The sequence below is a fragment of the Crocuta crocuta genome, unplaced genomic scaffold, assembly GCF_008692635.1.
Source record: "Crocuta crocuta isolate KB4526 unplaced genomic scaffold, BGI_CrCroc_1.0 scaffold6, whole genome shotgun sequence".
Classification (NCBI taxonomy): domain Eukaryota; kingdom Metazoa; phylum Chordata; class Mammalia; order Carnivora; family Hyaenidae; genus Crocuta; species Crocuta crocuta.
The window spans coordinates 3,392,832-3,417,007 of NW_027531917.1; the positions used below are offsets into that span (position 1 = coordinate 3,392,832).

Genomic DNA, 24,176 nt, shown 5'->3' on the forward strand with positions numbered 1-24,176 from the left:
TTTAGAAGTAAAAGAAATCTTCCACAATTATCCCCCTTTTCCCTGCAAAATCAATTTCATGATAGCAAAGTGAGGATTTGTTGACAGAAACACTTCCATGGTGATGAACTGAAACACCAACGCTGTGGGCTTGCATCATCATTAAATAAATTTGGATGAAAGTTGAGGCTAGTGATGAATGAGAAAGCTTCTGTTTAAACACATTTATCTTGGGAATCGGCAGTGACCCAACTGTATTACAAAATACACAATGGTCTAAATGGTTTTCAAAACTACTTTTATTTTTAAGTCACCTTGAACTAGAACTTTAGAAGGAATGACATACTTAATTTTACAACTTTCAAAGTAGACATTGATAATCCTGCTGCATAAGATGTTTTCTAGATAATAATCAAGAGAGGGTACATGTAACGTTTTGGAGGATGACAAAAACTAGAAAGAATTAAAGAACAAAGTCTTTGCAGTGCTTCCCAACCTTTGTCAGATAATGACACAAAGAGAAAATATGCTTCCACAGCACTCGATACAATGGATAAAGGTAGAAATGAGCCACCCAAAGGTTTCTGTTGGCTACCCCAAGGGCTGAGGGGAAGGATCCATTTCTGGCACACTTAAAACTTACAGAGTTTGAAAACTCTGGGCTATTCAATAGTTCATCCATTTGGTAAGAATTCAATTTCTTATGTTAGCTAGAACAATTCTCTACAAAATTAACACCACAGGATTTGTGCTCCATGATTATAATGCACAAATTCTCATTTCATAATGTGCTCTAGATATTAACCACTAATAGGCATCCCAAGTGATTAACATTACCAGAAGTTAATGGACCTTAAGGAACCGAACTTCTCTTTGAGGTTCCTCTACTGGGAAGATTATTTTAGTATTAATTCATATTGGCATCAAAATTTAGGAATACTGTCATATTTATAACACATATAGATTATTAAAATGGTTACTAATTAAAATTTATGGTAAAGAAAGGATCATTTCTGATAAAAAAAAAAGCATCTTCCATTTTCCATAAAATCGCACATTAAAAAAGAGCATCTTCCCATTCACACATTCTAGATCTTTCATCCTTAATTTCAAAATTAAATTTTTATATCCGTGTGTCTCAAAGGTTACAGAACTTTCTTTTTAACTCCTATATAAGCACAAAAGAACCTTGAAAACGGAGAAGGGAAGTGACATTGGAAAATCTTCATATGAGATATGTGAGAGTGAAGGTTTGTATTCTTAGAAGAGGCTCATAAGAAGCTCACAGAAGATAGTCATTATATACATCTGATAAAATAATATCTTCCTTTCATTTCATTTCATCTAAAGTCCCAGCTTCAGAACCAATTTTCATTTCACTCAGTCCCCCAATCTCTTTAACTTTTTAGGCTGCAGCATCCTATTACAGATTTAAATGATTTCACCATATTCTTCTGTCCTTTTAAGAAAAGTGGCAAAACTTTTCTTTAGGATGCCTCTGTTCTCTGGGGGCATGGGAAAAAATAAAATCATCACTCTTACTAGGACAATGTGCATTACTATAGTTGGATCTTTACACTTAAAGGAAGATCTCTATATAGAAGTTCAAGATGATGACAGGATTACATAAATCTACCCAAGAGTTCTCTGCAACTGCATTTCACATAGCCAACACATTAGGCATGGGGTCTTCATGACACTCAAAGGATAAAATTCGGTTGCATTGTAAGATGGTCATAAAGGGGATATTTCATTAAAATTATTAGACTTGAAGCCTAAGGATTTGATGATCTTTATTGACTGAAGTAGAATTCCAGAAAAAAATAGGTTTTTGGTAGATTCTTTGATTCCGAATCTTTATAAAGTGAGTTTCTTTTAAAACTTGTTTGACAAAGGCAAAGAAGGATCTTTAACAACATTCTAGTTTACCCATACCGGTTTCTATTATTGTTTTTTCCTCAAAAAATCATTTTGCTTTGCAATCCTAAGAGAAAACATAATCAGGCAAAAATGCATGCCCAAAACATTAAGATCTGTGTTTCTCAAAGTAAAATCCAAGATAACATGTATGAGACTCCAGATGTCCCACCCAGAGATTCAAATCAGAATCTGTGAGGGTATGGCCCAGGAAGCTCCACTTTTAACAAATTCCTCTGCTGATTAGTATGCATCCTAAAGTAGTAATTCCACTGTTTTAGAAATTCCTATATTAATAAACATTAGCAAATGTGTTCTGACTGTAGTGCTGCTCTGTCAGAATGAATGACCCCTGTCCAAGGAAGTGTGACTATTCCGCCCTCTGGTGGTTGGCATGACAAACAGCTCATTCCTCAGGTTTTCTTTTTATTCAGAAGAAAAGCTTAATAAAAACCACCATTTTATAAGGTGGGAAGGTTCTTAGGTTTATAACTGTAGCAAAGCATAGATGCCTGAATCTTTAGTTGAGCAGTAGCAGGCTGTCTGACACCTACAAACTGTTTCTCCCTGGGATCCCAGGCCCTCAATAACCCTACAGCATTTCTTGGGAATTGTCCAGAACACACATTAAAGAGAGCTGTTTGGATGAACCAAAACAAAGAACTCCATTCACCTTAGAGCACAGTGAGGCAAATGCCATGAAAGAGCAAGGAAGATAAGTGGTTCAATAAAGTCCCCAGCCCTAAACCCCCTTAAATTCATTTTTAGATTAAACTTCAAATCCTTTCCTTTCCAACTGATGGAACTTTCACTGTGCAGTGAAATATATCAGAGTATCCCCTGAAGGTGACACACTAGGGCTAAGAAATCCTTGGGGACTCTAGCCAGTTAACTGGCTAGTACTTTATCATTTGATAATGAATTAACACTGTTCATATGGCAGCACATGTAAATCTGTCAACATTCCATCAGGACACTAGTTTTTACACTTAAAATGGTGCTATAAAAATGTACTCTGGGCTAACCTTTGGCATTACAATCAGCTATCCTAGGGATAGTCTTCTTGTGGCTTCATTTAAAAGTTTCACTTATTTTTTTATGAAATTAGAGAAATAAAATTTGTCTGATTGAGGCAGTTTTTGAAAGCTTTTTTAGTTTTAGTTTAGTAAATTCCTTTTTCCCTCATAGCCAAATGGTCCTGTGTGATATTTCTGTAACGTTACCTGGGTTTTTTTTTTTTTTCCTTTGGCCTCTGAGTTTTGTTTTGCTTTGGAAAGCCTAGTCATCTTTGTATAACTAACAATGTATACAGGCCCTAGATCTCCAAAGGCTGTCTCACTCTGTGCCATCCTTTAGGCTTCTGGAAAGGTAGAATGGGTTCACTGACAAACCCACTCATTTGTCTCAGTGACATGCAGAATGTCTTCTCTTTAAAGCACCAGATGGACACAACTGGTTAATATGCTGGTCATGACACACTGAACTGCCTACCTTCCTTCCAACATTGGGGCAGATATTTGGAGACAAAAGATTCACTGTTTCTGAAGAGCTTATTATTCTGAGCAAGGAAAGGAGACAAGAAACAAGAGTATGAGACAACATCTAATCAAGTGGTAAACTAAATTCACACAATAAACTAAAGATTAAGCAAGACTACAGTAGATTAACAAGGCTTCACAGAGCAACTGAGACTTAAAACTGGTCAAGAAAAGATTTAAATAAGTGGAGTGACTGGTTGGGAGGGAGCATTTGAGGCTGGCAAACAGAAGATCAGGTTCTAGTTTACGCCTTTCCCAGTCAGCAATGGGGCTCTAAAACAGTGATTGAGTTTTTGTGAAATAAAGAGAACTGGACTTGGTGACCTCTATGATCACATTTAGTTCTAACTTTCAGTGATTTCTGAATTCTTTCCAAGTCCTCAACACCCTCTTTTAGTTACTTAAAATTCCTCTGGGAAATAAGTTTGAGCATAAATAAGCAAACCAATTATCTACATGAGTTTCCTTTCAGCTATTAAATTTCTCCTTCCTCATTTTCCCACTTATAGGTGTCCTAAACTACTAGTGGTCTCTAAAGATTTGTTTTCTTCTTTTAAGATTCTATGAGTTAGCCTTTTAATCCTCAACATATCAGCTCTTTTCTCATTAGAGCAAAGTTTGCAACCTGAGGACTATTAACAGTATGGGTCTGGTGATTCTTTGTTGTGGAAGGATGTCCTGTGCACTGCAGGACATCTAGGAGCATTCTTAGCTTCCACCTACTAGATGCCAAGTAGCATCTACCAACTGTGACAAACAAAAATGGTTCCTGACATGGCCAAATGTTCTCCACAGTGTAAAATCACCTCCATTTGAGAACCACTGGATGGGAGAGATGGCTTAACTCTATAAGCCAATTCCTCTTTTAGATTACTTGCTGTGGGAAAAATCTGACAGCTCATTTGAAAACTCTTATGTTTGGTATGTAGAGATGAAAATCTTGAAACTTATTAAATATAAGCCTCAAAGAAAGCAACTTTGAAAATCTGCACTGAAGACTTCAGTTGCATAAGGATTATTTCCACTAACCTGACAAACTGGCCCAAGGCATATGTGTATTTGAATATTTTTATTTGTGTTAATACCCTGTACCCTTGTTTCTTTCAATACCAGATTATAAACTAGTGTTTTCAGATGAGCTTTCCATTTCTCACATGCCTTCAGGAGAAATAAAGAAAAGTCTAGACAACCAACCACATTTGCCTTAGTGGGCGAAAATGGGTTTCTGGAGGATTCCTAAGAACTTAAGAGATAACCTGTTTAGACCTTTCCAGAGTCCTCTCTCAGAAATTTCAATTCCTTCTCTAGTAGTTTATAACTACCAGAGGCACAAATGTCTTCTATTAGAATACAAGCTTTCTTCATTCTTCAACAAATCACCTATAAGAATGAACCAACAAATATTTATGAAGCACCTCATTTTACTCTTTGCTATATGAGGCAGTTATGCAAGTGTAAGATTTAGAATCTAGGGCGGGAGTAGAGGACTACTTTAAAAGATAAGTAAGAGCACAGCAGAGAACGAATTCTACAGAGAGTAAGTACTACAGCAATTTGGAAGAGGAGCAGGTTACCCTGGGGACAAGGTTCAGGGATTAGGTTTCAGAAATAGATGAGATTTGAGCAGGGGCTGGGAGATGAGGAAGACTAAGATAAACAGAGGACAAAAACTGGTCCAGGGTGCTGCCAAGTGACACCTATGAGAGAAGAATGAGACAAAAGCAGAGATGTGAAGGCAAGCAAGAGATGAGAAAACCAAGGTTCAAGAAACAATGAGCAGGGCAGTGTGGTTTCAGCCGAGATGCTTGGGGTAGGGGTAAGGCTTGAAGGGCCTGGTCCTATCAGACTGTGAAGAGCCTTGAATATAATGCTAGGGAGCACTCTGTGTCCTCAGTGAAGACTTCTGTGTAGTGAGGTAATGGAAACTACTAATCCTTTATACACCATCATTTCATTTCAGAATTTTTAATTCTGAGATGCAAGGAAAATTGCTTCAGGTTGTTCTGTTAGTATGTGACAAGAATGAGATATAACACAAATTTAATTGTGTTGTCCCATTCTCTTTCTATGGCAACATACTGAGAAGCTACCTCAGTGCAAGTGGGAAGCATAATAAATTGCATTTGATCCTCTCCAGTACTTAAGGGAATAGACAGGATGTCTAATATTACATCCCTGCACTGTGTCTCAAGTCTGCCACTCAATCCAGAACACTCAGAATCCCCTGAAAGATACACAGGGCTTTCTCCTACCTCCTCCCCACTATTCCATGGATAATTTTCTCTTCCCTCATCACATAATCTATGCTGAAAGATCTGGCTCAAGACTTAGCTGTTTTGAAACCTTCCATGATCATCACAGTCCAGAGTGATCTGGCTCCCCTTCTAATTCCTCCCATCTCCCTGAGGTTACTGCTTAGAAAACAAGGGATTATGAATGTGAGAGGCTAAGCCTCACATAAGTGGGTAGGCATGGGGAAGACCGACCTGGGGACGGTGCTGTGAATAGGACATGGGAGAAAGCAAGACCAAGGAGAAGCACAATTCCTCATCATCAGGAGACTGTTTTCAGGGAGCACTGGAGCTGCATTTAATGTCCACTCTATCCTAAAGCAGGATTCTATATAATCAAAGGCACAAATGTGGGGCATGCAGAATGAGCTTGGAGGAGGTACCTGATCAGCCTCAGAGGTGGCTGGAAAGAAAGGCATCAGAAGTGAGTAAAAATGATCTATAGAAGGAGCATCATGACCATGCACATCAAAACTTGTAAACAGTAACTGCCTTGATAGTCTTGATTGTGACCCAACGCCTCCAAAAAAGGTAATCAAAGGATCAAGGTCTAGCCACCATAAAGACAGGAATCACCAACTTAGCCCAGAGGTAGTGGGGCTTTAGCCTTTGCAGAAAACTAGAAAATCATCTTGGATGATATACCCTAATTTAGAGTTTCCATTTCTCAAGCAACACCATAACTTATAAGGAAAAGAATGATGGTCCCAAAATCATCTTAAAGAAGAAAGGGAAAAAAAAAAAGCATTGTGTATTTTCCCAGCTCAGGGGGGAAAGTGTTAGGGTTCAGCTTTGTCAGTCTCTAAATTCTACTTCCAATTCAGAATTAAGCAAGTGTAAACCAAGGAAGCATCACAAATAAAATTGACATTTTAGAGGAAAGTCTTCAAGTTGGTCTCTAATATATCTCTCATAAACAATTAAATGCGTAAAAAACACTTGTTTCAATGCAGCCACTCTTCAAACAACTCATAGCAATTCCTCAAGAATAAATTACTATCCTTCACTATTAGTAACTTAGCTGCTTTTCTCCTTCTGTTAAAAAAAAAAGAGCTATTCCTTTTCCATTCTTTGCCTTTTAATGGTATTCTTGACTGAATTCATGGATATTAATTTTAAGGCTGCAGAAAATTACAGTTTATAGAAAGAGGAGTTAACTGAAAATTTCAACAGATCCCCAAAAGGCCCATAAAATATTAGAAATATTTAAACAACTTGAAGGCAACAAGAAGAGGACCAACGGACAGGGATCTCAGTAAAGAAGGATAGCATCTCTCATAGTGACAGGCATAAGCAGTACAATTTTTTTTATATAAAACTTTTTTTCTGATTATAAGAGTAAAACCTATTTATTACACAAATTTTGGAAGATATAAATGCGAGGGCCACTGATTTCAGCTTCTACAAAGGGTAATGAGAGGACTAGGGAGAACAATGGACAATTATTACTATTTTTTTAGGCCAACCTATCAACTGTGGCCCTACTCCAGTTTCAATGAGGAAGGAAATGTGCTCTAGGGTCGTCATCCTGAAATTACCAAATGCCCCTGTGTCAAGGAGTGGCAGATCCCCCCACAGAGTACAAGTTTACATAATCTGTCTGCTCAGCCCAGATACAATGGCGGAGGGGCCAGCCTGGTCACTGGAGGAGAGGGGCAGGATTTCCTTTCCTCTTGCTAGCCAATCAGTGTTTGGATAATGATTCAAACACTAAGCATTGTTCAAGTACTGGGAAGAAATGTATTCTTAGGGGGGGCTGGTCTCAGAACTAGTTACATTCTTATCAGTAAGACTGGTGGCCTTGTGGCTGGGTGGGGGTAGGGGGTGGGAGTTGCACGTGGGCACAGAATAGGACCCAACAAAACTCACCTCTCAGGCCCTGGGAAAGGAATGTCGAAGTATCTATCACAGAAGAAGAGAGTGGCAGATGAAGAGGAATTATATTTTTCCCTTGGGCTCTCAGTCACTTGAATGGTATCAACTATTACTCTATGATGATTCTCAAAGCAAAATCTCCCAAGTTTTCAAGGCCTACCGAACAGTTCCACATGGAAGGTCCAGTTACACTTCAGACTTGGCACCTGCCCACACCCGACCCCAATGGACTGCTGCTTTGGGGTTCCTTTTTGTCTCACTTCTGATGATGGTCCACCACCTTCCTTGTTGCCAGGGTTCAACATCTGGGATCCATTCTCCACTTTTCTGCTCAGGCTTCAGATTTAGTCAGTCACTCCGTCTGCCCTGGTATATCTTTCTCTGCCTTCCCCCTTTTATTTGTGCTGCTACTCCCCACATCCACACTTCAGTACGGGTAATACTATAAAATAGTTAATCTACTATATTTAACCCCTCACCTCTTTAATCCAACCTTCGCTCATGTTGCTACTGATCTTTCCACAATAGTGTCCTGATCATGGCAATTCTCCAGTCCTCTTCACCCACCCCGCCCCTCACCCAAAACAGCACTTACTTTACACTTACCTTACTGAGTATCCAAAGCCCAAACTTTCTAGATCAGTCCTCCATCTCTTGCCTCATCTCCTTTTGAAACTGGACAAACCCTGTATTCTCCTCACCAGAACATAGTACTGACCATCCTCCCACATACCATTGAGCTTTCTTCCCTCATACCTTGTTCGTGCTGTTCCTAAGGATAGAATATTTTTGTCTCTTTGTTCGTCCTATTGAAATCTTATTCCTCTCTCAAGTGCCAATTCCTCTGGAAACCCTTCCTATTTTTCACAATCTTCCTCCAAGTTTCCAAAATGCTTCTGTTTGTACCTCTATTATAGCACTTCGTTTTGCCTCTTTTTATGCTTATTTGTTATCCCTCCTATACTATAATCTCTTGAGAGCAAGAATCTGCTACCACTTATTTTTAAAACTCTTATATCAATGTTTCTCAAATGCAGTCGCTGATTGCCTTTCTAAGAATCACTCAGGACTCCACAGATTTTCATGTGCCTAGACCTCTGAAATCCAATTCAGGAAATCTGCATTTAAACAACCTGTCTGCTTCATTCTTGGCCTTATAAAGTTTAAAAGCCACTGTACTACGTTACCCAAACTTAAATACTGCTGGTTGTAGGTGTTCAACAAAGGCTCATGTAGCTCACAACATACCTGGTGGCCACAGCTGGCTTGCATTTGTTCTTTTCATAGACTCTCAGAATGTCAGGGCCAAAGGACTTTATGGGTGCTATAACTGCTTCATTTTTTTCAATTAAAAGATAGGAAAAGAAGAAAGAGTAGAAAATAGTATGTTTTCAGGAAAACTCTATAAAAGACAGAGTCATAATAATCAGACCAAGTAGGATAAAGAAGGAAAAGAATGTGTGAAAGGGCAGATTGTGTGAAGGGACAATTGAGTCAGAACTGGTTAGAAACATGGCCCAGTAAACATTGCTTATTAGCTGCCTCAACTCCTATGCTTGGTAATATGTCTCCAATAATTAATTGGAGAGGGGGAAAACAAGGAGTAGGGCAGAAAAACAAAGTTAATATAACCAAAGAAAATAAGTTATTATTATGATTAAGAAATAAGCATCTTAAGAAGAGATATAAGGAAAAAGACAAACTTCATAACATTAAGACTGGTAACAACAAACACTTATCTGGAACTCTGATGTGCCATTATATGGGTTTCTCCTACTCCCCAAAGAACATGCAAGTAGGTACTTGAATCCCCAGATAAGGATATAGATGAGGAAACTGAAGTTTGCATGGGCTAAATGGCCTGCCTGAGGACACAGAGCTAGTTGGTGCCAGGGCCAGAATGCAATCCCAAGTCTATCTAGCACCAGAGCCTCTGCTTTAGCCACTAACCCAAGGCCGTTGTAAACTGTCAGCCTGTGAACAATCAAAAAAAAAAAAACTTAAATGGGTGCAAATGAAGAAATGAGGAAGAAAGGGTGGGAAGAGTACCAAAAAAGAAAAAAAAAATCTGAGGTAAAACGTCTGACAGATGAATAAAAAGAAAGGGGGCAGGTGCCTAGCTGACTTAGTTGATGGACTGTGCAACTCTTGATCTCAGGGTTCTAAGTTCAAGCCCCATGTTGGGTATAGAGGTTACTTAAAAATAAAATCTTGATACAACAATAACAACAACAAGGGGACAAACAAGGAAGACAAAAGTTCAAGGTTAGTATATTTATTTTAGCATACTATTTCTACATGTGATGCTATGTGTCTGGGCACCAAATGGAAGCAACTGGGTTAGGAAGGATTTTTGAAAACTGTATTTCAGTGTTTATTCTCAGACTGCCCTCACTACCCATGGTATAATTACCACAGAGAAATTGGGATGTGACTAGGTACAACCACAAACCATGTTACATTATAAAATAAAAGCATCAACTTCCTCTAACCTCCTCAGAAATCGGACAACTCTTTAACATAAATCATAGCACTGCAACTCTATTTAAAACCAAATGTTCTCCTGCAGGAGGTTAATAGGAATGAGCTAATCCATCTACAGAGTTTCCATTTAAAGGACCTCTTACCATATAAAACTGTAAAATCTTTAGTGATAAAGTTTTATTGTATAATGAGGAAGTTCTGAGAAAGTCAAGAGAAAAAAGCCAAAGCAGCATAAGAAACTCTGGGCTATCTGCCAGATCCATTATCTGTTATTTTCATTTTTTTCTTTATACAAATTAGTAGTGATTTACCAAACAATACAAAAGGCAAAAAAAAAAGGGGCAATAATATTTCAAAGATGTTTTTCCTACTTTATCATTTCCTCCTTTTCATCACCACATATATCATAAATACTTGTATACTTTCCCATTAAAAAGAGATAAAAACAAAAATACTGAATAGTGTCATTCTGATAACACAGCTGGGTCCCCAAGGGAGTCAGGCAGCCCTGAATCTGCCCCCTCACTGCATCACCCCAAAAACCATAAATCAAAATAATAGGAAGTCTCTGGGAACATTCATCCTTTCAACCTCTACCACTAAAGGTGTAATGAGGGGCTCTGCAGCCCTTGGAGTCAAGAACACTCCTGAGACAACACTGCTTTTTTAGACAACATATTGCCAATACAACTCCAAAAAGTTCAAAGCACTTACAAAAAGAATTTCATTTAGAGAAAGGGAAACATCCTGTCTCCAGCTGTCTAACAAGGATCTAATAGTTCCCCCATAAATGCTGATTCTGACCTGGTATACTTTCAGATGTTTGCCCTCTTATGATAAAGCACAAGGATCAAGTAGTAATTGGGCTACTGAATTAAGACTTCAAATAAAACTGAAAATATTTTCACCTTTCTGTACTTCCTTTAGTCACAAAGTCTCACTGCCATTTAATGACTTACTATAACTAGGGAGTCTTGTAGACTGCTTGGTTTCTTTTAAGAAATTATGGACCAAATAAGCCAACATTTTAAGAATTCGGCGAATACATTCCACACATATACTCCTTTTCTTTCTACTGCTCTCTAGATAAAACCAATGCCTCTGCCTTACTGAACTTGGCAACCTTCAGACCTGTAATCCATTCCAAATCTCAATCTCCATGTTGAACAGAGTTAAAACATTAAAACATCTTTTCTTCTGTGAATGAGTTTTCCAACTTGCTTAATCTCCTCCAAAACATCTGCTTTCTGATGAAACCCAGGAGCCTACAACTCTGAGTAGAACATTCACTGTGTGGTCTTAAAACAGACATATGCATGGATTCCTCTTGCAATATGCACTCCAAATTTGGATAAAACTTTCTTGGAGCTATTTGACATAATGTTCTATAAAAATTATCCAAGAGATGACACATTTTAAAGTTCCATACCTCATTTACTGAAATATGTCCAAGAATAAAATTCATACGGGGGGGGGGGCCCACACCATCATTTTTTAACAATTTGGTTATTACATCTAGGACTGTTCTCATAAAATGACTAGCTTTTGCTGCCATCTAGAGGTAAAAACTATGTAGTGAAAATCAGAGTTCTCAAGAAAATACAAAATTAACTTGCAATATCAATGGCCTAGAAACAATGGGAACCCAATAACTTTCCGGCAACTAACCATACCAATTACCATCATCCCAAGCCACACTTTCTTCAACAAAGCATACCAATATAGCTTAAAACAAACAAGCCGCACCATATTGTGTTCCATACCAATTGGTTAATCAGACAGATTTCAGTTCTGAACAATCTGTGGTGCTCATTAAAAATTCACATGCCCATACCCTACTCCTAGATAATCAGAGTCAGGAGGTTCTAAAATGGGATGCAGGCATCTGCAGTGTTTTTAAAAACCCCTACAGGTAGTTTTGATGAACACCTAGAAAACTTTGAGGCGATGAAGCCCTGGCCCTTCACAGTGTTGAACCTCCCACGCCCAGGCAGAGCAGAGTTCTAATGAAAGAAAACATAAAACTTACTTTTTTATTTTTAAGTAATCTCTATACCCAATAAGGCGCTTGATTTACAACCCTGAGATAGAATCACACACTCCACTGACCAAGCCAGCAAGGCACCCCAAAACTTAAAGCTTACTTCTAATGGAGGTTCAACTATGGTAGTGTTTTGAAAGTGTGGCAGGCTGACTACCTGCATCAGATGAATCACTGAGAGTTTACTGAAAATGTGGGTGTGTGGGGGCACATGGGTGGCTCAGTAGGTTAAGCATCTCACTCTTGATTTTAGCTGAGGTCATGATCTCACAGTTCATCAGATGTAGCCCTGTGTGGGGCTCTGAGCTCACAGTGGGAAGCCTACTTGGGATTCTCTCTCCCTCTTTGCCCCTCTCCCTACTCATGTGCCTACATGCACATGTGCAAGAGCTCACACTCTCTCATTCTCTCAAAATAAATAATTTTTAAAAATGTGGATGTCTGGGCACATCCATAAACAAATTAATTACAATTTCTAGGGGTAAGGCCCAGGAATCTACAACTTAAGTAGGATTCCAACATACATTTTTGTATACTAAGTAGGGGAACCAATCCAAATCTTGACAAAGCTAAAGGCTATCACAGAAACCTACTATCTTGGAAAGACAACTATTAATGCTATGGCAACAAAATCTGTCAACTTGAATTAGTCCAGCACTCATTTCAGTTGCAGCTGCCACTGCTTGTTCATGGTTTGGATAATATGGTTGATGTTCACACAGTATTCTGATCTCTGAAGTGTCTCCTTCCTTTTTTATCTCTTAATATAACTTGTTTTTTTCTAATTGTACACTTATTATAGAACATGTAGAGAATATAGAAAATAGAAGAAAAATAAAAAGCATCTATAACTCCACTAACCAGAATTACCCACCGACAGCACTGGTATATTTTCTCCTAGTATTTTCTCTTCAAACATACAAAGTTCAAACACGTATATAGTTTTTAAACTGTTGCAGACTATGAGTCTGGAACTCTCTCTTGTCTAGCAAGAGAGCTGATGCAGAATTGAATATGAGTGAGGCTAATGTCTGGGAGGAGATAAGAGCCACAAACAGGGGTTTCGTCTCTATATTAATCGAGCTCACAAGATATTACCCATGTGGTGAATGTGAAGAAAACAAGATCTTACACATGTGAACATGGAGAAAACAATCAGACAGGATGGTGTGTATAATGAGCAAAGGGTCTGGGGGGGCAGGTGGAGTTTGTGATAAAAGTACAATAGTATAATGGCGTCAGATGGAAAGTAATCTCCTGGAGGTGACATAACAAGTTACTTGTGATCCCATTACAGTATCTCAGTAGCTAACCTTGGGCGCTTTTGCCCCTTGGTGGCAGCTTTCCCCACTAAGGTTTTTTTTCTAAACCTATTTCCCCACATTAATCCTGCTTTTAACGTTTCTGAATAAACATTTTCCCTATATCTTCAAAAGCACCATTATTTAAAGATAGCATAATACTTTCATGAAATTATAATGTAATTAATAGCATAAACTTGTTATAAATAATGCACAAATAGCCTTGCTATTTATAATTCATCCATAATTCATCTCTGATTGTTTCCTAGAAAAGATTCCTAGAAATAAAATGAGTGAGTCACAGGATGTGATTTTAGGGATCTTGATACATGCCACCCAACTACTATCCCAGTCATTGCTGAGGCCACCCATCTCACTAAATCCTTACTGGGCACTGAGTTTTATTATTTGGGGGGAAAAAAAAAGGTTCTGCTTATTTGAGAGGTAAAAATTCTGAGTATTTTAGCACTGGAGACCACAAGTACAGGATGAAAGGTAGGAATACCATTTATATAAGGAAGGGACCGATATCAGAGTATCAGCAAATCTTTGCTATGTTTAGGAGTAAGTGTTTAAAAAATTGTCAATTAGATGGGGTGCTTGGGTGGCTAAGTTGCCTAAGTGTCTGACTCTTAATTTCAACTTAGGTCATGATCTCATGGTTCATGGGATCAAGCCTGGCATCAGGCTCTGTGATGACAGAGCAGAGCCTGCTTGGGATTCTCTCTCAACTCTCTGCTCCACCTCTTCTTGTGCCTTCTCTCTCATGTGCGTTCTCTCTCTCTCAGAATAAATATATGGACTTAAAAATATAAAAATTAAAAAAAAATTAAATGTTAATAAGAACACTAAAGTGCAAAAACTCTTCTAGCAGCTAGGCATAAAGAAGATTGACTAAATGTACCAAAAGAAAGCATATGAAGCATATTCCCCATATAGTTATCCTTAATTGAAGGACTCATACTTTTACTTAAGTCTGTGTAACGTTTATTTGAAAATCTAAATATGGTTGCTATAAAAGTTAGAGGGCATTTTAAGTTAGTGAATGTTTACACAAAAAGACTTTACTGTACTTCTTCAGTACAATAAAAACATGGAAACAAATCTCCATAGAACGAAAAATAATATTAAGAAGAGTTCCCATAAAATCAGTATTAGAAATCTATGATGAAACTGCAATGCATTTTAAAAGATTTACATATTTTTTCAGTTTTAAAAATGTTTATTTATTTTTTGAAAGAGAGAGAGAGTGTGCATGAGCAGGGGAGGGGCAGAGAGAGATGGGACAGCGAATCTGAAGCAAGCTCTGTGCTGACAGCACACAGCCTGGTGTGCACACAGCCTGGTGTGCTGTTTGAACTCATGAACCATGAGATCATGATCTGAGCCAAAGTCGGGTGCTTAACCAACTGAGCCACCCAGGCACCCCTAAAAGATTTATATTTTTCATCTCATAGTAAAGAAACATGATGCAACCATAGAGGGCGAAAATAGTCATCATCACCAACTGTGGATTACAACAGGAGAACTACAGTGAGCTGAGATCTTTTTACGAATATTTTTATCCAAGAATATTTTCCCCTAATAAATGAAAATAAGAGTAAATCTATATGTAGTTATGAACTCAATCAGCCTTTACTCTTTCATACTCCACAACTCGCTCTCCCAATCCAGATCATTCAACCTGTCTGTGACTCCTCCCTCACTCCTCATATAATAACAGAGAATGAATATTAATACAATTCTACCCCCACAATGTGTCTTCCTCCAGCCTTTGTCCTTCCTAGTTACCTCATACCACCCCCCCTCACCCCAACACTTACAGTTTGTAGAATCACATACAATTTTCCCTATCTAGGCCCAGTCTACAGTTCGATTTTGCCTGTCAAATACAACCTAATTTGATGTCACTCCATTTCTCAACCGGTCCAACTTCCTAACTCAGTGACACTGCCAAAAATATTCTCTGCTCCCATTGTCAAAAGTATTCCTTTACTCTAGAATACCCTCCCATTCCTGCTATTAAAAACCCTAAAATTCTTTAGAGACTCAAGTCAAATGCTTCTTTCTTCATGAAGCTTTTTTAGACCCCTCAGTTGAAATTAACCTTTCCCTGACAATCTCATAACCCTCAGAGATTAATTTGGGACACTACTTTTGCTTATCTTCCACTATACTACAATTGCGAAAAAGCAAGACACTACCAATTTATCACTATTATCTAGTACCATCTACTATTGAGGACCTTGCACATAGCGCAATCAACACATGCTGACGGAACTGCTTTACTAATTTTTTTTCTTCAACTTGACAGTCTTTAATCTGATGTGTCCCCAGAATCCAGTGTTTCCAAAGAAGCCAAATCCCAGGCTGACTCTATGTCCTGAACAATGTCTGGTTCTCCACCAGCTGTACCATTAACTACCTTTTATTCTTCTGTTTAATTCAAGATCAAGGAGGTATGCAAGCAGAGAATCCCAACACGGATCCCCAAACCAAAATCTACAGGCAACACTAAGCTTTCCCCTAAAGCTCCCCCAGAGCCTATGGATAAGCCCATTCACCACACTGGCTGTGGGAAGCTACACATCATAAGGACTGTCACCTCTAACACTTTCCTCCACATCGGAGGGAAAAGGTAAGTCATACCAATGCACTGTCTGGATACATTCAGCTACAGAAATATCTGGAAAGCTACAATTACCAGCATGAAGGCCAAAGAGGAAAGGCCATCTCTCTAAGAAATGGTGAAGCAGCAAAAAGACAAATAGTGCACTCACAGGTTGCTGGACCTGGACCTGGCGAAAAGGATCCTAAAAGAGCAGCGCATCTACCATGGTTTTACCTATAATGTGTATTTGTATATACACACAAATAGGAGCAGACACAGAGCCCAAATCCTTTCAAGCCCTCATTCTACTTGTAATCCACCCCAAAGTTGGACCGTCTCTCATTAGCACGGTGTATGACTGAATTCATTAGAATGGTTTGAAAGTTTTCCAGTGAACTCAGAAGTAACTCTTTCATTTCACAGAACTTTATTGGATATTTTGCTAAGAAGATATGCTAGCCAGAACTCCTAATCTGCTTCAACAAAGTAGATTATTTCCATCAAAATGGCAGCATAATTAAAATCACTTTAAGGTCTAAAACTATTATTTCTTTACAACCAGGAGGAGAAAACATAAGTGGTAATTCTTAGCTACAAAGAAGAAAGGAACAACAAAAATGAGTAACTACTGAATACATCATTTGTGTGACAGACCTGATAATCACTGGTGTAATATACACACTTGACTACTGTCACTTAGTCTTCTGTCCCATTTTTTCTAGTAAATTGCCTAGCTCTATATGCCCAGCCACCATGGAATCATTTTGCTAAGCTTATAAAGAAAACCATTTTAGATTGGTATTTCTGCTTTCTAAAGCAATCAGGACATTTGAGAGTCAAAGGTCACCAATTCTGAGATCTCTTAGGGAGATAAAAATCAATGTCCTGGGTGTTTTAAAAAAGGCAACAATTTATCATTTCATCAGACATTCTTCAATCACATCGCTTCCCCAAATCAGTGCTATAGAAAAATGCAGTCAACTCACCAAAAGACTCAAATTCCAATCCTAATTTTTTACTCATTTGACAATGAGCTTGGCATTCACTAGTCTAGGCCTTGAGTTTCTTTTATGTAAAACAGGAGAACTGAATAATTCTTTAGGTACCTTGCAGTTCTGATAACCCATGAATATGTCCAACTACAGAGTTGAATTCCACCAGTGGAATTCTACAAGGTGAGATTCAGTCCCCTGGCAGTAGTAAGCTAAAGTAATTCTTTAAACACATTTAAAACTCTCTTACTGAATTACGAGAAAGGTATGTCTGTAATTCATTGTGGACAGAGCAACACAATAATGTTATAGGACAAGGCATTTTTTAAAATGTTTATTTATTTGAAAGAGACAGACAGAAAGACAGACAGAATATGAGCAGGGAAGGGGCAGAGAGAGGGAGACAGAGGATCTGACGTAGGCTCTGTGCTGACAGCAGAGAGCCTCATGTGGTGTTCAAACAAAGGAACTGCGAGATAATGACCTGAGCTGAAGTTAGAAGCTCAACTGACCTGAGTTACCCAGGTGCCCAGACAAATAAGGCATTTTTGACATGAGAGACAGGAATACTGCACTAAGCTGCAGTCCAGGGGAAAAAAAAAATTCTATGAAGAGCATAATGCAGGCTCTCTGTGATTCTGCACCAAGAACTGGAAGCATGATTCTGGAAGAAATCCTGAAGGACAGTGTTTTAACCTTCTATCCTGGAATGGAGCCAGGAGAGTAGGGGCAAAGGAACTGCCATTCTCCACAATCATCCAGCCAAGCCTGCTTCAATGTGCTCATGTCACTGTACAGATACCCCTGGCGCACTCTAATTTCAAGGAGGAGCAGCTGGAAATCTGGGTACCATTGAGCTACGCAAGCCAAAGAGAGGGATGATGTGCAGCAAGTCCCAGCAGGCAAGTGGCAGAGGGAGAATGCAGGGAAGGTCAGATGAATTAAATGCCTGAAGTAGAAAAGCCTAAATTGAAAAGCAGTGAGAGAATAGTGGAAGAAAGTGGACTACAAAAGAAGGTGATGAAGCTCTTACATAAAAATAATAAACAGTTCACAAGGAAATGTAGGGTAATAATAGGTGATGTTGTAGTGGCAAAATGTGTAGGGTGCTTACTGCCATGCTTGCATTATGCAGGTAATGTTAAATGAACAGAGAATGAATGAATGAAGGAGACAAGGGCCAATCAGTCAAGACATAAGTGAGAAAAGTGTGCTAAGAAATGAAAATGGTATATCATGGGGTCCAGAAAAGCAATTATGCCAGGTGACATTCAATACTGATAATTATGCTAACGGAAAGAAAAAACAGATTGAAACCAAACAGATTGAAAGAAAACATAAAACAGGAAAAACAAGCACTGGATATATTCCCAGAAAAATAAAAGTAGCTGGAATGTTCCCTGGGAACATTTTTTACCTTGAAGAGGAGCACAAAATATGTTGCATGTTGGATATTTCTAAATTGTTTTCTCCTAGGTTAGGAAACACCTTAAAGTAGATTTTTATGCCAAGCTACCATAAATTTAAAAGAAGCAAGAAAAGAAAGACAAGACATTGTACAAAGTACTAATAAAGAGCTGGAAAATAGCAATACTCCTATGGCAAGCAGTAGAAACCCATATTTAAATAACAGTTCTAATTCAATTAAGACAAAAGTCTTTACAATAACAAAGTCTACTTCGACAAAAGGATCACAAACCAAAAACCATGTTTATTTTTTAAAAAAATTTTTTAATGTTTATTAAGTTTTGATATAGAGAGGGACAGAGTGTGAGTGGGGGTGGGGCTGAGAGAGAGGGAGACAGAATCTGAAGCAGGTTCCAGGGTCTGAACTGTCAGCAGAGTTCAACGCAGGGTTCAAACTCGTGAACTGACTGAGCCACCCAGGCACCCCAAACAGTGCTTATTTTAAAGCAATACATGATACAATAAAAATGCATAAGCAGCTTAGAACTGGGAATATTATTTGGAGTTCAACAAAATGGTGTTTAATCTGTAACACAACTGAAACAGAAAGAATTTTGTCTCCTGAACATAATCTTATTTCTGCAGAAATGTGGACCCTCTGAAAAGCAATAAAAATAAAAGAAGCTATCCTAATATAAATTTTGTTATATTTTCAAAAGAAATTACATAAAAATCCACATGAATAAAAACATATCCAATTTGTAACAAGAATTTTAATAACCTGAAACTTTTGTGCTGGAGTCCTTCCTCAGCCCTTCATTTACTTAGCTTCAGTGATTTCTGAACTAATCTACTTTTATCTATTTGGAATATAAATTTTAATAGGAATGTAACTAATCTATGACTGACAATGATGGACTACATAATGGAATAACTGACTTAAAATGCAATTCTTTCTGGGATATGTTACAAATTCCCATTTGGAGGAACATGTTACATACAACTCAGGTTCTGACACTGAATCTGGGACAGGGGTATGCGAACTGCAGCCCACAGGTCAAATTTGGCCCAATGTCTGTTTTTGTATGTCCTGCAATCTAAAAATAGTTTTACATTTTTAAACAGTAAAAAAAAAAAAAAATCAGAGTCATTCTCTGATGACATCATATGACATCATATTTTACAAGATGTGAAAATTACATGAAATTCAAATTTCATTGTCCATAGATAAAGTTTTCCTGGAACACAGTCACACTCATTTATTTACATATTTACTATGTATGATTGCTTTTATGCTACAATGGCAGAGTTGAGTAGTTGTGACAGTGACTAGACACCAAAGCCTAAAATATTTACTATCTGGCCTTTTACAAAGAGGGTTTCTGACCTCCGGTCTAGTGTGATTTAGACTAGCAAGAAACTCAACAACAAGGGCTTAAAGAACTCAATCAACTAATTTTTTAAAAATATACTAGTAATTTAAAAATTCAATTAAGAATTCTGTGAAAGCTGATGAAAATAGGGAAACTATATTTCAAGCTGTCTGTGATTCATTTAGTAAAATGTATAATTCTATGAATGCATTAAAGTGTTTAACTAAAGAACATCAGATAAAAGCAGGTAAAAGGACTTGTGCCACAAAATACTTAACGGTGTTGTTGTTGAATTTGAGAGGGGAAATGGAAGTAGTTCTAGGCCTTCCAAATTCCTGGTATTTTTCAAAAGATTCAGAGTCATTTTGCAAAATTATAGAACTACTATGCATGCAGTTGGAGAAAGATGTATAAATTTGTACTTTTAAATGCTCACAATTGTTGTCAAGAACCACTTGTTTAATCACTTGTTAAGAATCATGGAAACTGTATACAGTAAAGTAAAACTAGCCCATGAAGGTTCTCTGTGGGTCCATTTGTTATATAATCTTTAAGTACAGAATACTGACTGTTAATGTAGCACATGCTCTCTTCTCTTTCCTTCCTCTCACCTTTTAAAATGTATCCTGTCCCTGTTTTTTGCCTGTGAACATCTTTCTTAAAATAGTAAAAATTGCATTTTGGTTGAACCATATCGGTTTATAAATTCCATAATGTAAGCAGATATTTTATTCTCTACTTCCACCACAGTGTCTAAAATAGGGCCAAGCATGAGAGCTCAATAAATAATTTTGACATCAATTCTCTGTTGTGTGTTATCAAAATCTATTGCAAATATTCCAAGTCTAAATTCTACATGTGCATGGCTGCTTATAGAAAAAATTAATTCTGTAAAGGCCTAACTTCAGTGTGAGAAGAGGAAAAAAAAATCCAACACTTGAATTATTCAGGTTTAAAAGATCCAAAGTATTCCCCTACTTCTTCATCTCTAGGAGGAATTCAGCATAGATAAAGCAAAATTTGAAGGCAATGCTATAAAATGATAATACAACAACAAAAATTACAAGGCTCATTTCAGCATTCTCAAAGAAAATGAACAATCACATTGATTCTAGGTGACAAAAGCTGTCACCACTAGGAATTACCGGGTTTTTAAAAATCTTTTTTAAATCTTTTTATTTATTTCTGAGAGAGAAGGAGAGACAGCATGAGCTGGGGAGGGTCAGAGAGACAGGGAGACACAGAATCCGAAACAGGCTCCAGGCTCTGAGCTAGCTGTCAGCACAGAGCCCGACGCGGGGCTCGAACCCACGTACCGTGAGATTATGACCTGAGCCGAAGTCGGACGCTTAACCAACTGAGCCACCCAGGTGCCCCAGTTTATTATTTCTTAAGTTTATTTATGTATTTTGGCAGACACACAGAGAGCATGAGAGGGGGTATGGCAGAGAGAAAGGGAGAATCTCAAGCAGTCTCCGCACTGTCAGTGACAGAACTTAACAGGGGGGCTCAAACTCACAAAACCAGAGCCAAAATCAAGGGTCAGACACTTAACCAACTGAGCCACCCAGGCGCCCTGGAATTATCATCTTATTATAAAGCAAAAATCTGTTTTCCCCTTTCAAAACAAAATTTATAAAACTAAATACAAATATGATTAGAGTAAAAGGTTGGTAGACACGGTTATACACAAGGATTTCTAATCTATTTTTAGAAAGAGAGAACCAACATCTATCAAATCCATCAAAAGCCTGGGCAAGATTTCAACAATTCTTCCAGTGGGCTAAATTTCTTTAGATGTGGAACTCCTATGCTGAGGTCTTCAAGATGTGGCTATGAAATGAGTGCTACACTAGGCATCAGATACTACTGGTACCAGGACACAGATACTACTCAGATCCCCAGTGGTGAATCACACCAGAATGTAATAATTTAACAAGAAAATGTAATATACTAACAAATGTAATAATTTAACAAGGAAAATAATAGTTGGTGGTAAGTGCTCTGCTGAGAATTACCATAACATGATAATGTAATAGAGCAACTAGATGGCTACACTTTAGACTGGCTGACCAGGAAATGTTCTCTTTTGGTGATATCTGAACTGAGGTCTTAATGTTCTAAGAAAAGGTCAGCCATCAGAAATACAGGAGCCCAGAAAGAAAAAAAAAAATAGTTATTGCAAAGAGCCAAGACAGAATGAGCTTGGCCTCCTGAGGTACAAAATAAAGGCTGGTGTGGGTGGAAGATCATAAACTAGGGGGGAATAAGTAGTAGAATATCTGGCAGATATCAGTCATGGAAAGTAGCCTGGGTTGTATTATGAGGGTCAGAAGGAAGCCACTGGAGGGTGTAAGCAGGAATGAGATCTGATCACTGCGGCTGCTAATTGAAGAACAGTCCATAGAAAGACAAGACAGAAGCTGGGAGTCCTGTTAGTTTACTGCAGTGGTTAAGAAAAATGAGGATGATAACATGCTTTCTGATAGAGTTAAGAGAAAAATGGAAAAAAAGGATATATAATGTCTTACAGGCAAAGACAAGACTTGATAGATCGGACAAGAGGGTGAAAGAAAAAACTTTACGAGTAAATCAGGATATTCCTAGGCCTTTGTGAAATTGGGTAACTGGTGAATTAATTTACTGAGATAGAGAAGTCTGAAGAAAAAGCAACTAATTCAGTAGTTGGCTCTCATTTTCATTTGACAGTGCTATTAAATAAGCAAAGACTTGGGGCACCTGGGTGGCTCAGTCGGTTAAGCGTCTGACTTCGGCTCAGGTCAGGATCTTGCAGTTTGTGGGTTCAAGCCCCACATCGGGCTCTGTGCTGACAGCTCAGAGCCTGGAGCCTGCTTCAGATTCTGTGTCTCCCTCTCTCTCTGCCCCTTACCCGCTCATGCTCTGTCTCTCTCTGTCCCAAAAATAAATAAACATTTAAAAAGAAAATTTATAAAAATAATAAATAAGCAAAGACTTGAAGAAGACAGCCAGGTGTGTGAGTAGGATCAAGTCAGACTTCTGGCAAAGACTGTTCTCTAAGCCCAATGATACAACCTACTTATTTCGATCTCTGAGTAGTCGTTCTTTAAAAGGATAAACTTTGTTAACAGAGTAGGAGTTAATAGACACAATTTGATAACAATGATGTATATAAACAAAAGGCTTTGTAAACTATGAGCCTCTTTTCATTGATAAAGGATTGCTATTTTAGAGATGAGATTCTTATCACTGATAATTAGAATTATCTATGAGAAATTTAAGTGCAGGGACTGGTTTCAGATTGCCTGCCTATGAATCACAGCCTTCCAACTTACCAACTAAAGAACACTGGAGAAACCACTTAACCATCTAGTGCCTCAAATTCCTCACATATAAAATGGGGATAATATTAACTATATCATGGTATACTTGTGAAGCTTAAATGAGCTAGTACACATAAAGCAATCAACACAGTATCTGGCACATAATAACCACTCAACAAATGTAAGTTAGTATTATTATCTACAGTCTTCCTATATTGTATATAGAAGTATGTTCACACTTGAGTTTTCTAGTTAGATGTTTGGTAAGGAGTGGCATCAAAGATTCAGAATGAGCTAGGGAAGCGTATGAAAAGCACTCCTCAAAAAAACAGGGGCTGAGAATTTGGCAAATTGCTAAAATATCCTCTTTAAAAGTAGCTATACATGTGCCAGTCATTCCTAAATCTCTAACTCTGGCCTGACCCAACCCCGGAGCTCCAAACTCATATACCCAGGTGCCTGCTGGACATTTGACTTGGTAATTTTATAGGCATGTTTTTGAGATAAAAAGGGAAAATGATCAATGTTCCCTTCAGTAAGTAAAAAATCACATGACCAATCCCAACTGCAGAAACTCTTGACTCTGCTCCATGAGTCCCAGATCCATGCTGGGAATGACACTGTCAGTTTTCAGCTTCATACTAAGAAAGTACACAGTTTGGTCAACTACATGAAACCTCAGGTTTTGTATCTGTTCACTTTAGCATTAATGTTTGGCAATTATGATTCTAATACATGTACTGTTTACTATAAATCATTCAAATAACTCCTTAAGATAGGTAGGGAATAAGGAAGTAAGTACAATGAAATTAAATGGAATGCCCGATGCTATTAGATGACTCCTAGGCTCTGTTGCCTGAAGCAGACTGGCTGCACATTCTACAGCAGAGGCAAGCCTCAGTTGTCTTATTCTGGGCCATGACACCAACCACCAACAATAATGTCAGAAGGGTTATATCCCAGGTGACTAGGACAGTCCCAGCAAAATTCTAATAGCAGGGCCTGTCGTTTTCAAAAGTGTTTAATTGAGAAATTATATGTCTATCTATATACATGATCACCAAG

General features: G+C 38.1%; 2 protein-coding genes across 5 annotated transcripts in view; one reads left to right on the plus strand and one right to left on the minus strand.

Annotated features, from left to right (window-relative positions):
* LOC144240494 (filamin A-interacting protein 1-like) overlaps window positions 1-16,021 on the plus strand; it is a 118,833-nt gene extending 102,812 nt beyond the window's left edge. Inside the window, exon 5 of the mRNA XM_077774845.1 lies at window positions 15,877-16,021. Coding sequence (XP_077630971.1) covers window positions 15,877-16,021 — 145 coding nt within the window. The remainder of the gene's footprint in view (window positions 1-15,876) is intronic.
* The window catches only part of CMSS1 (cms1 ribosomal small subunit homolog), a 386,003-nt gene that overhangs the window by 359,190 nt on the left and 2,637 nt on the right, over window positions 1-24,176 (minus strand). The gene's annotated exons all lie outside the window — the stretch shown is intronic.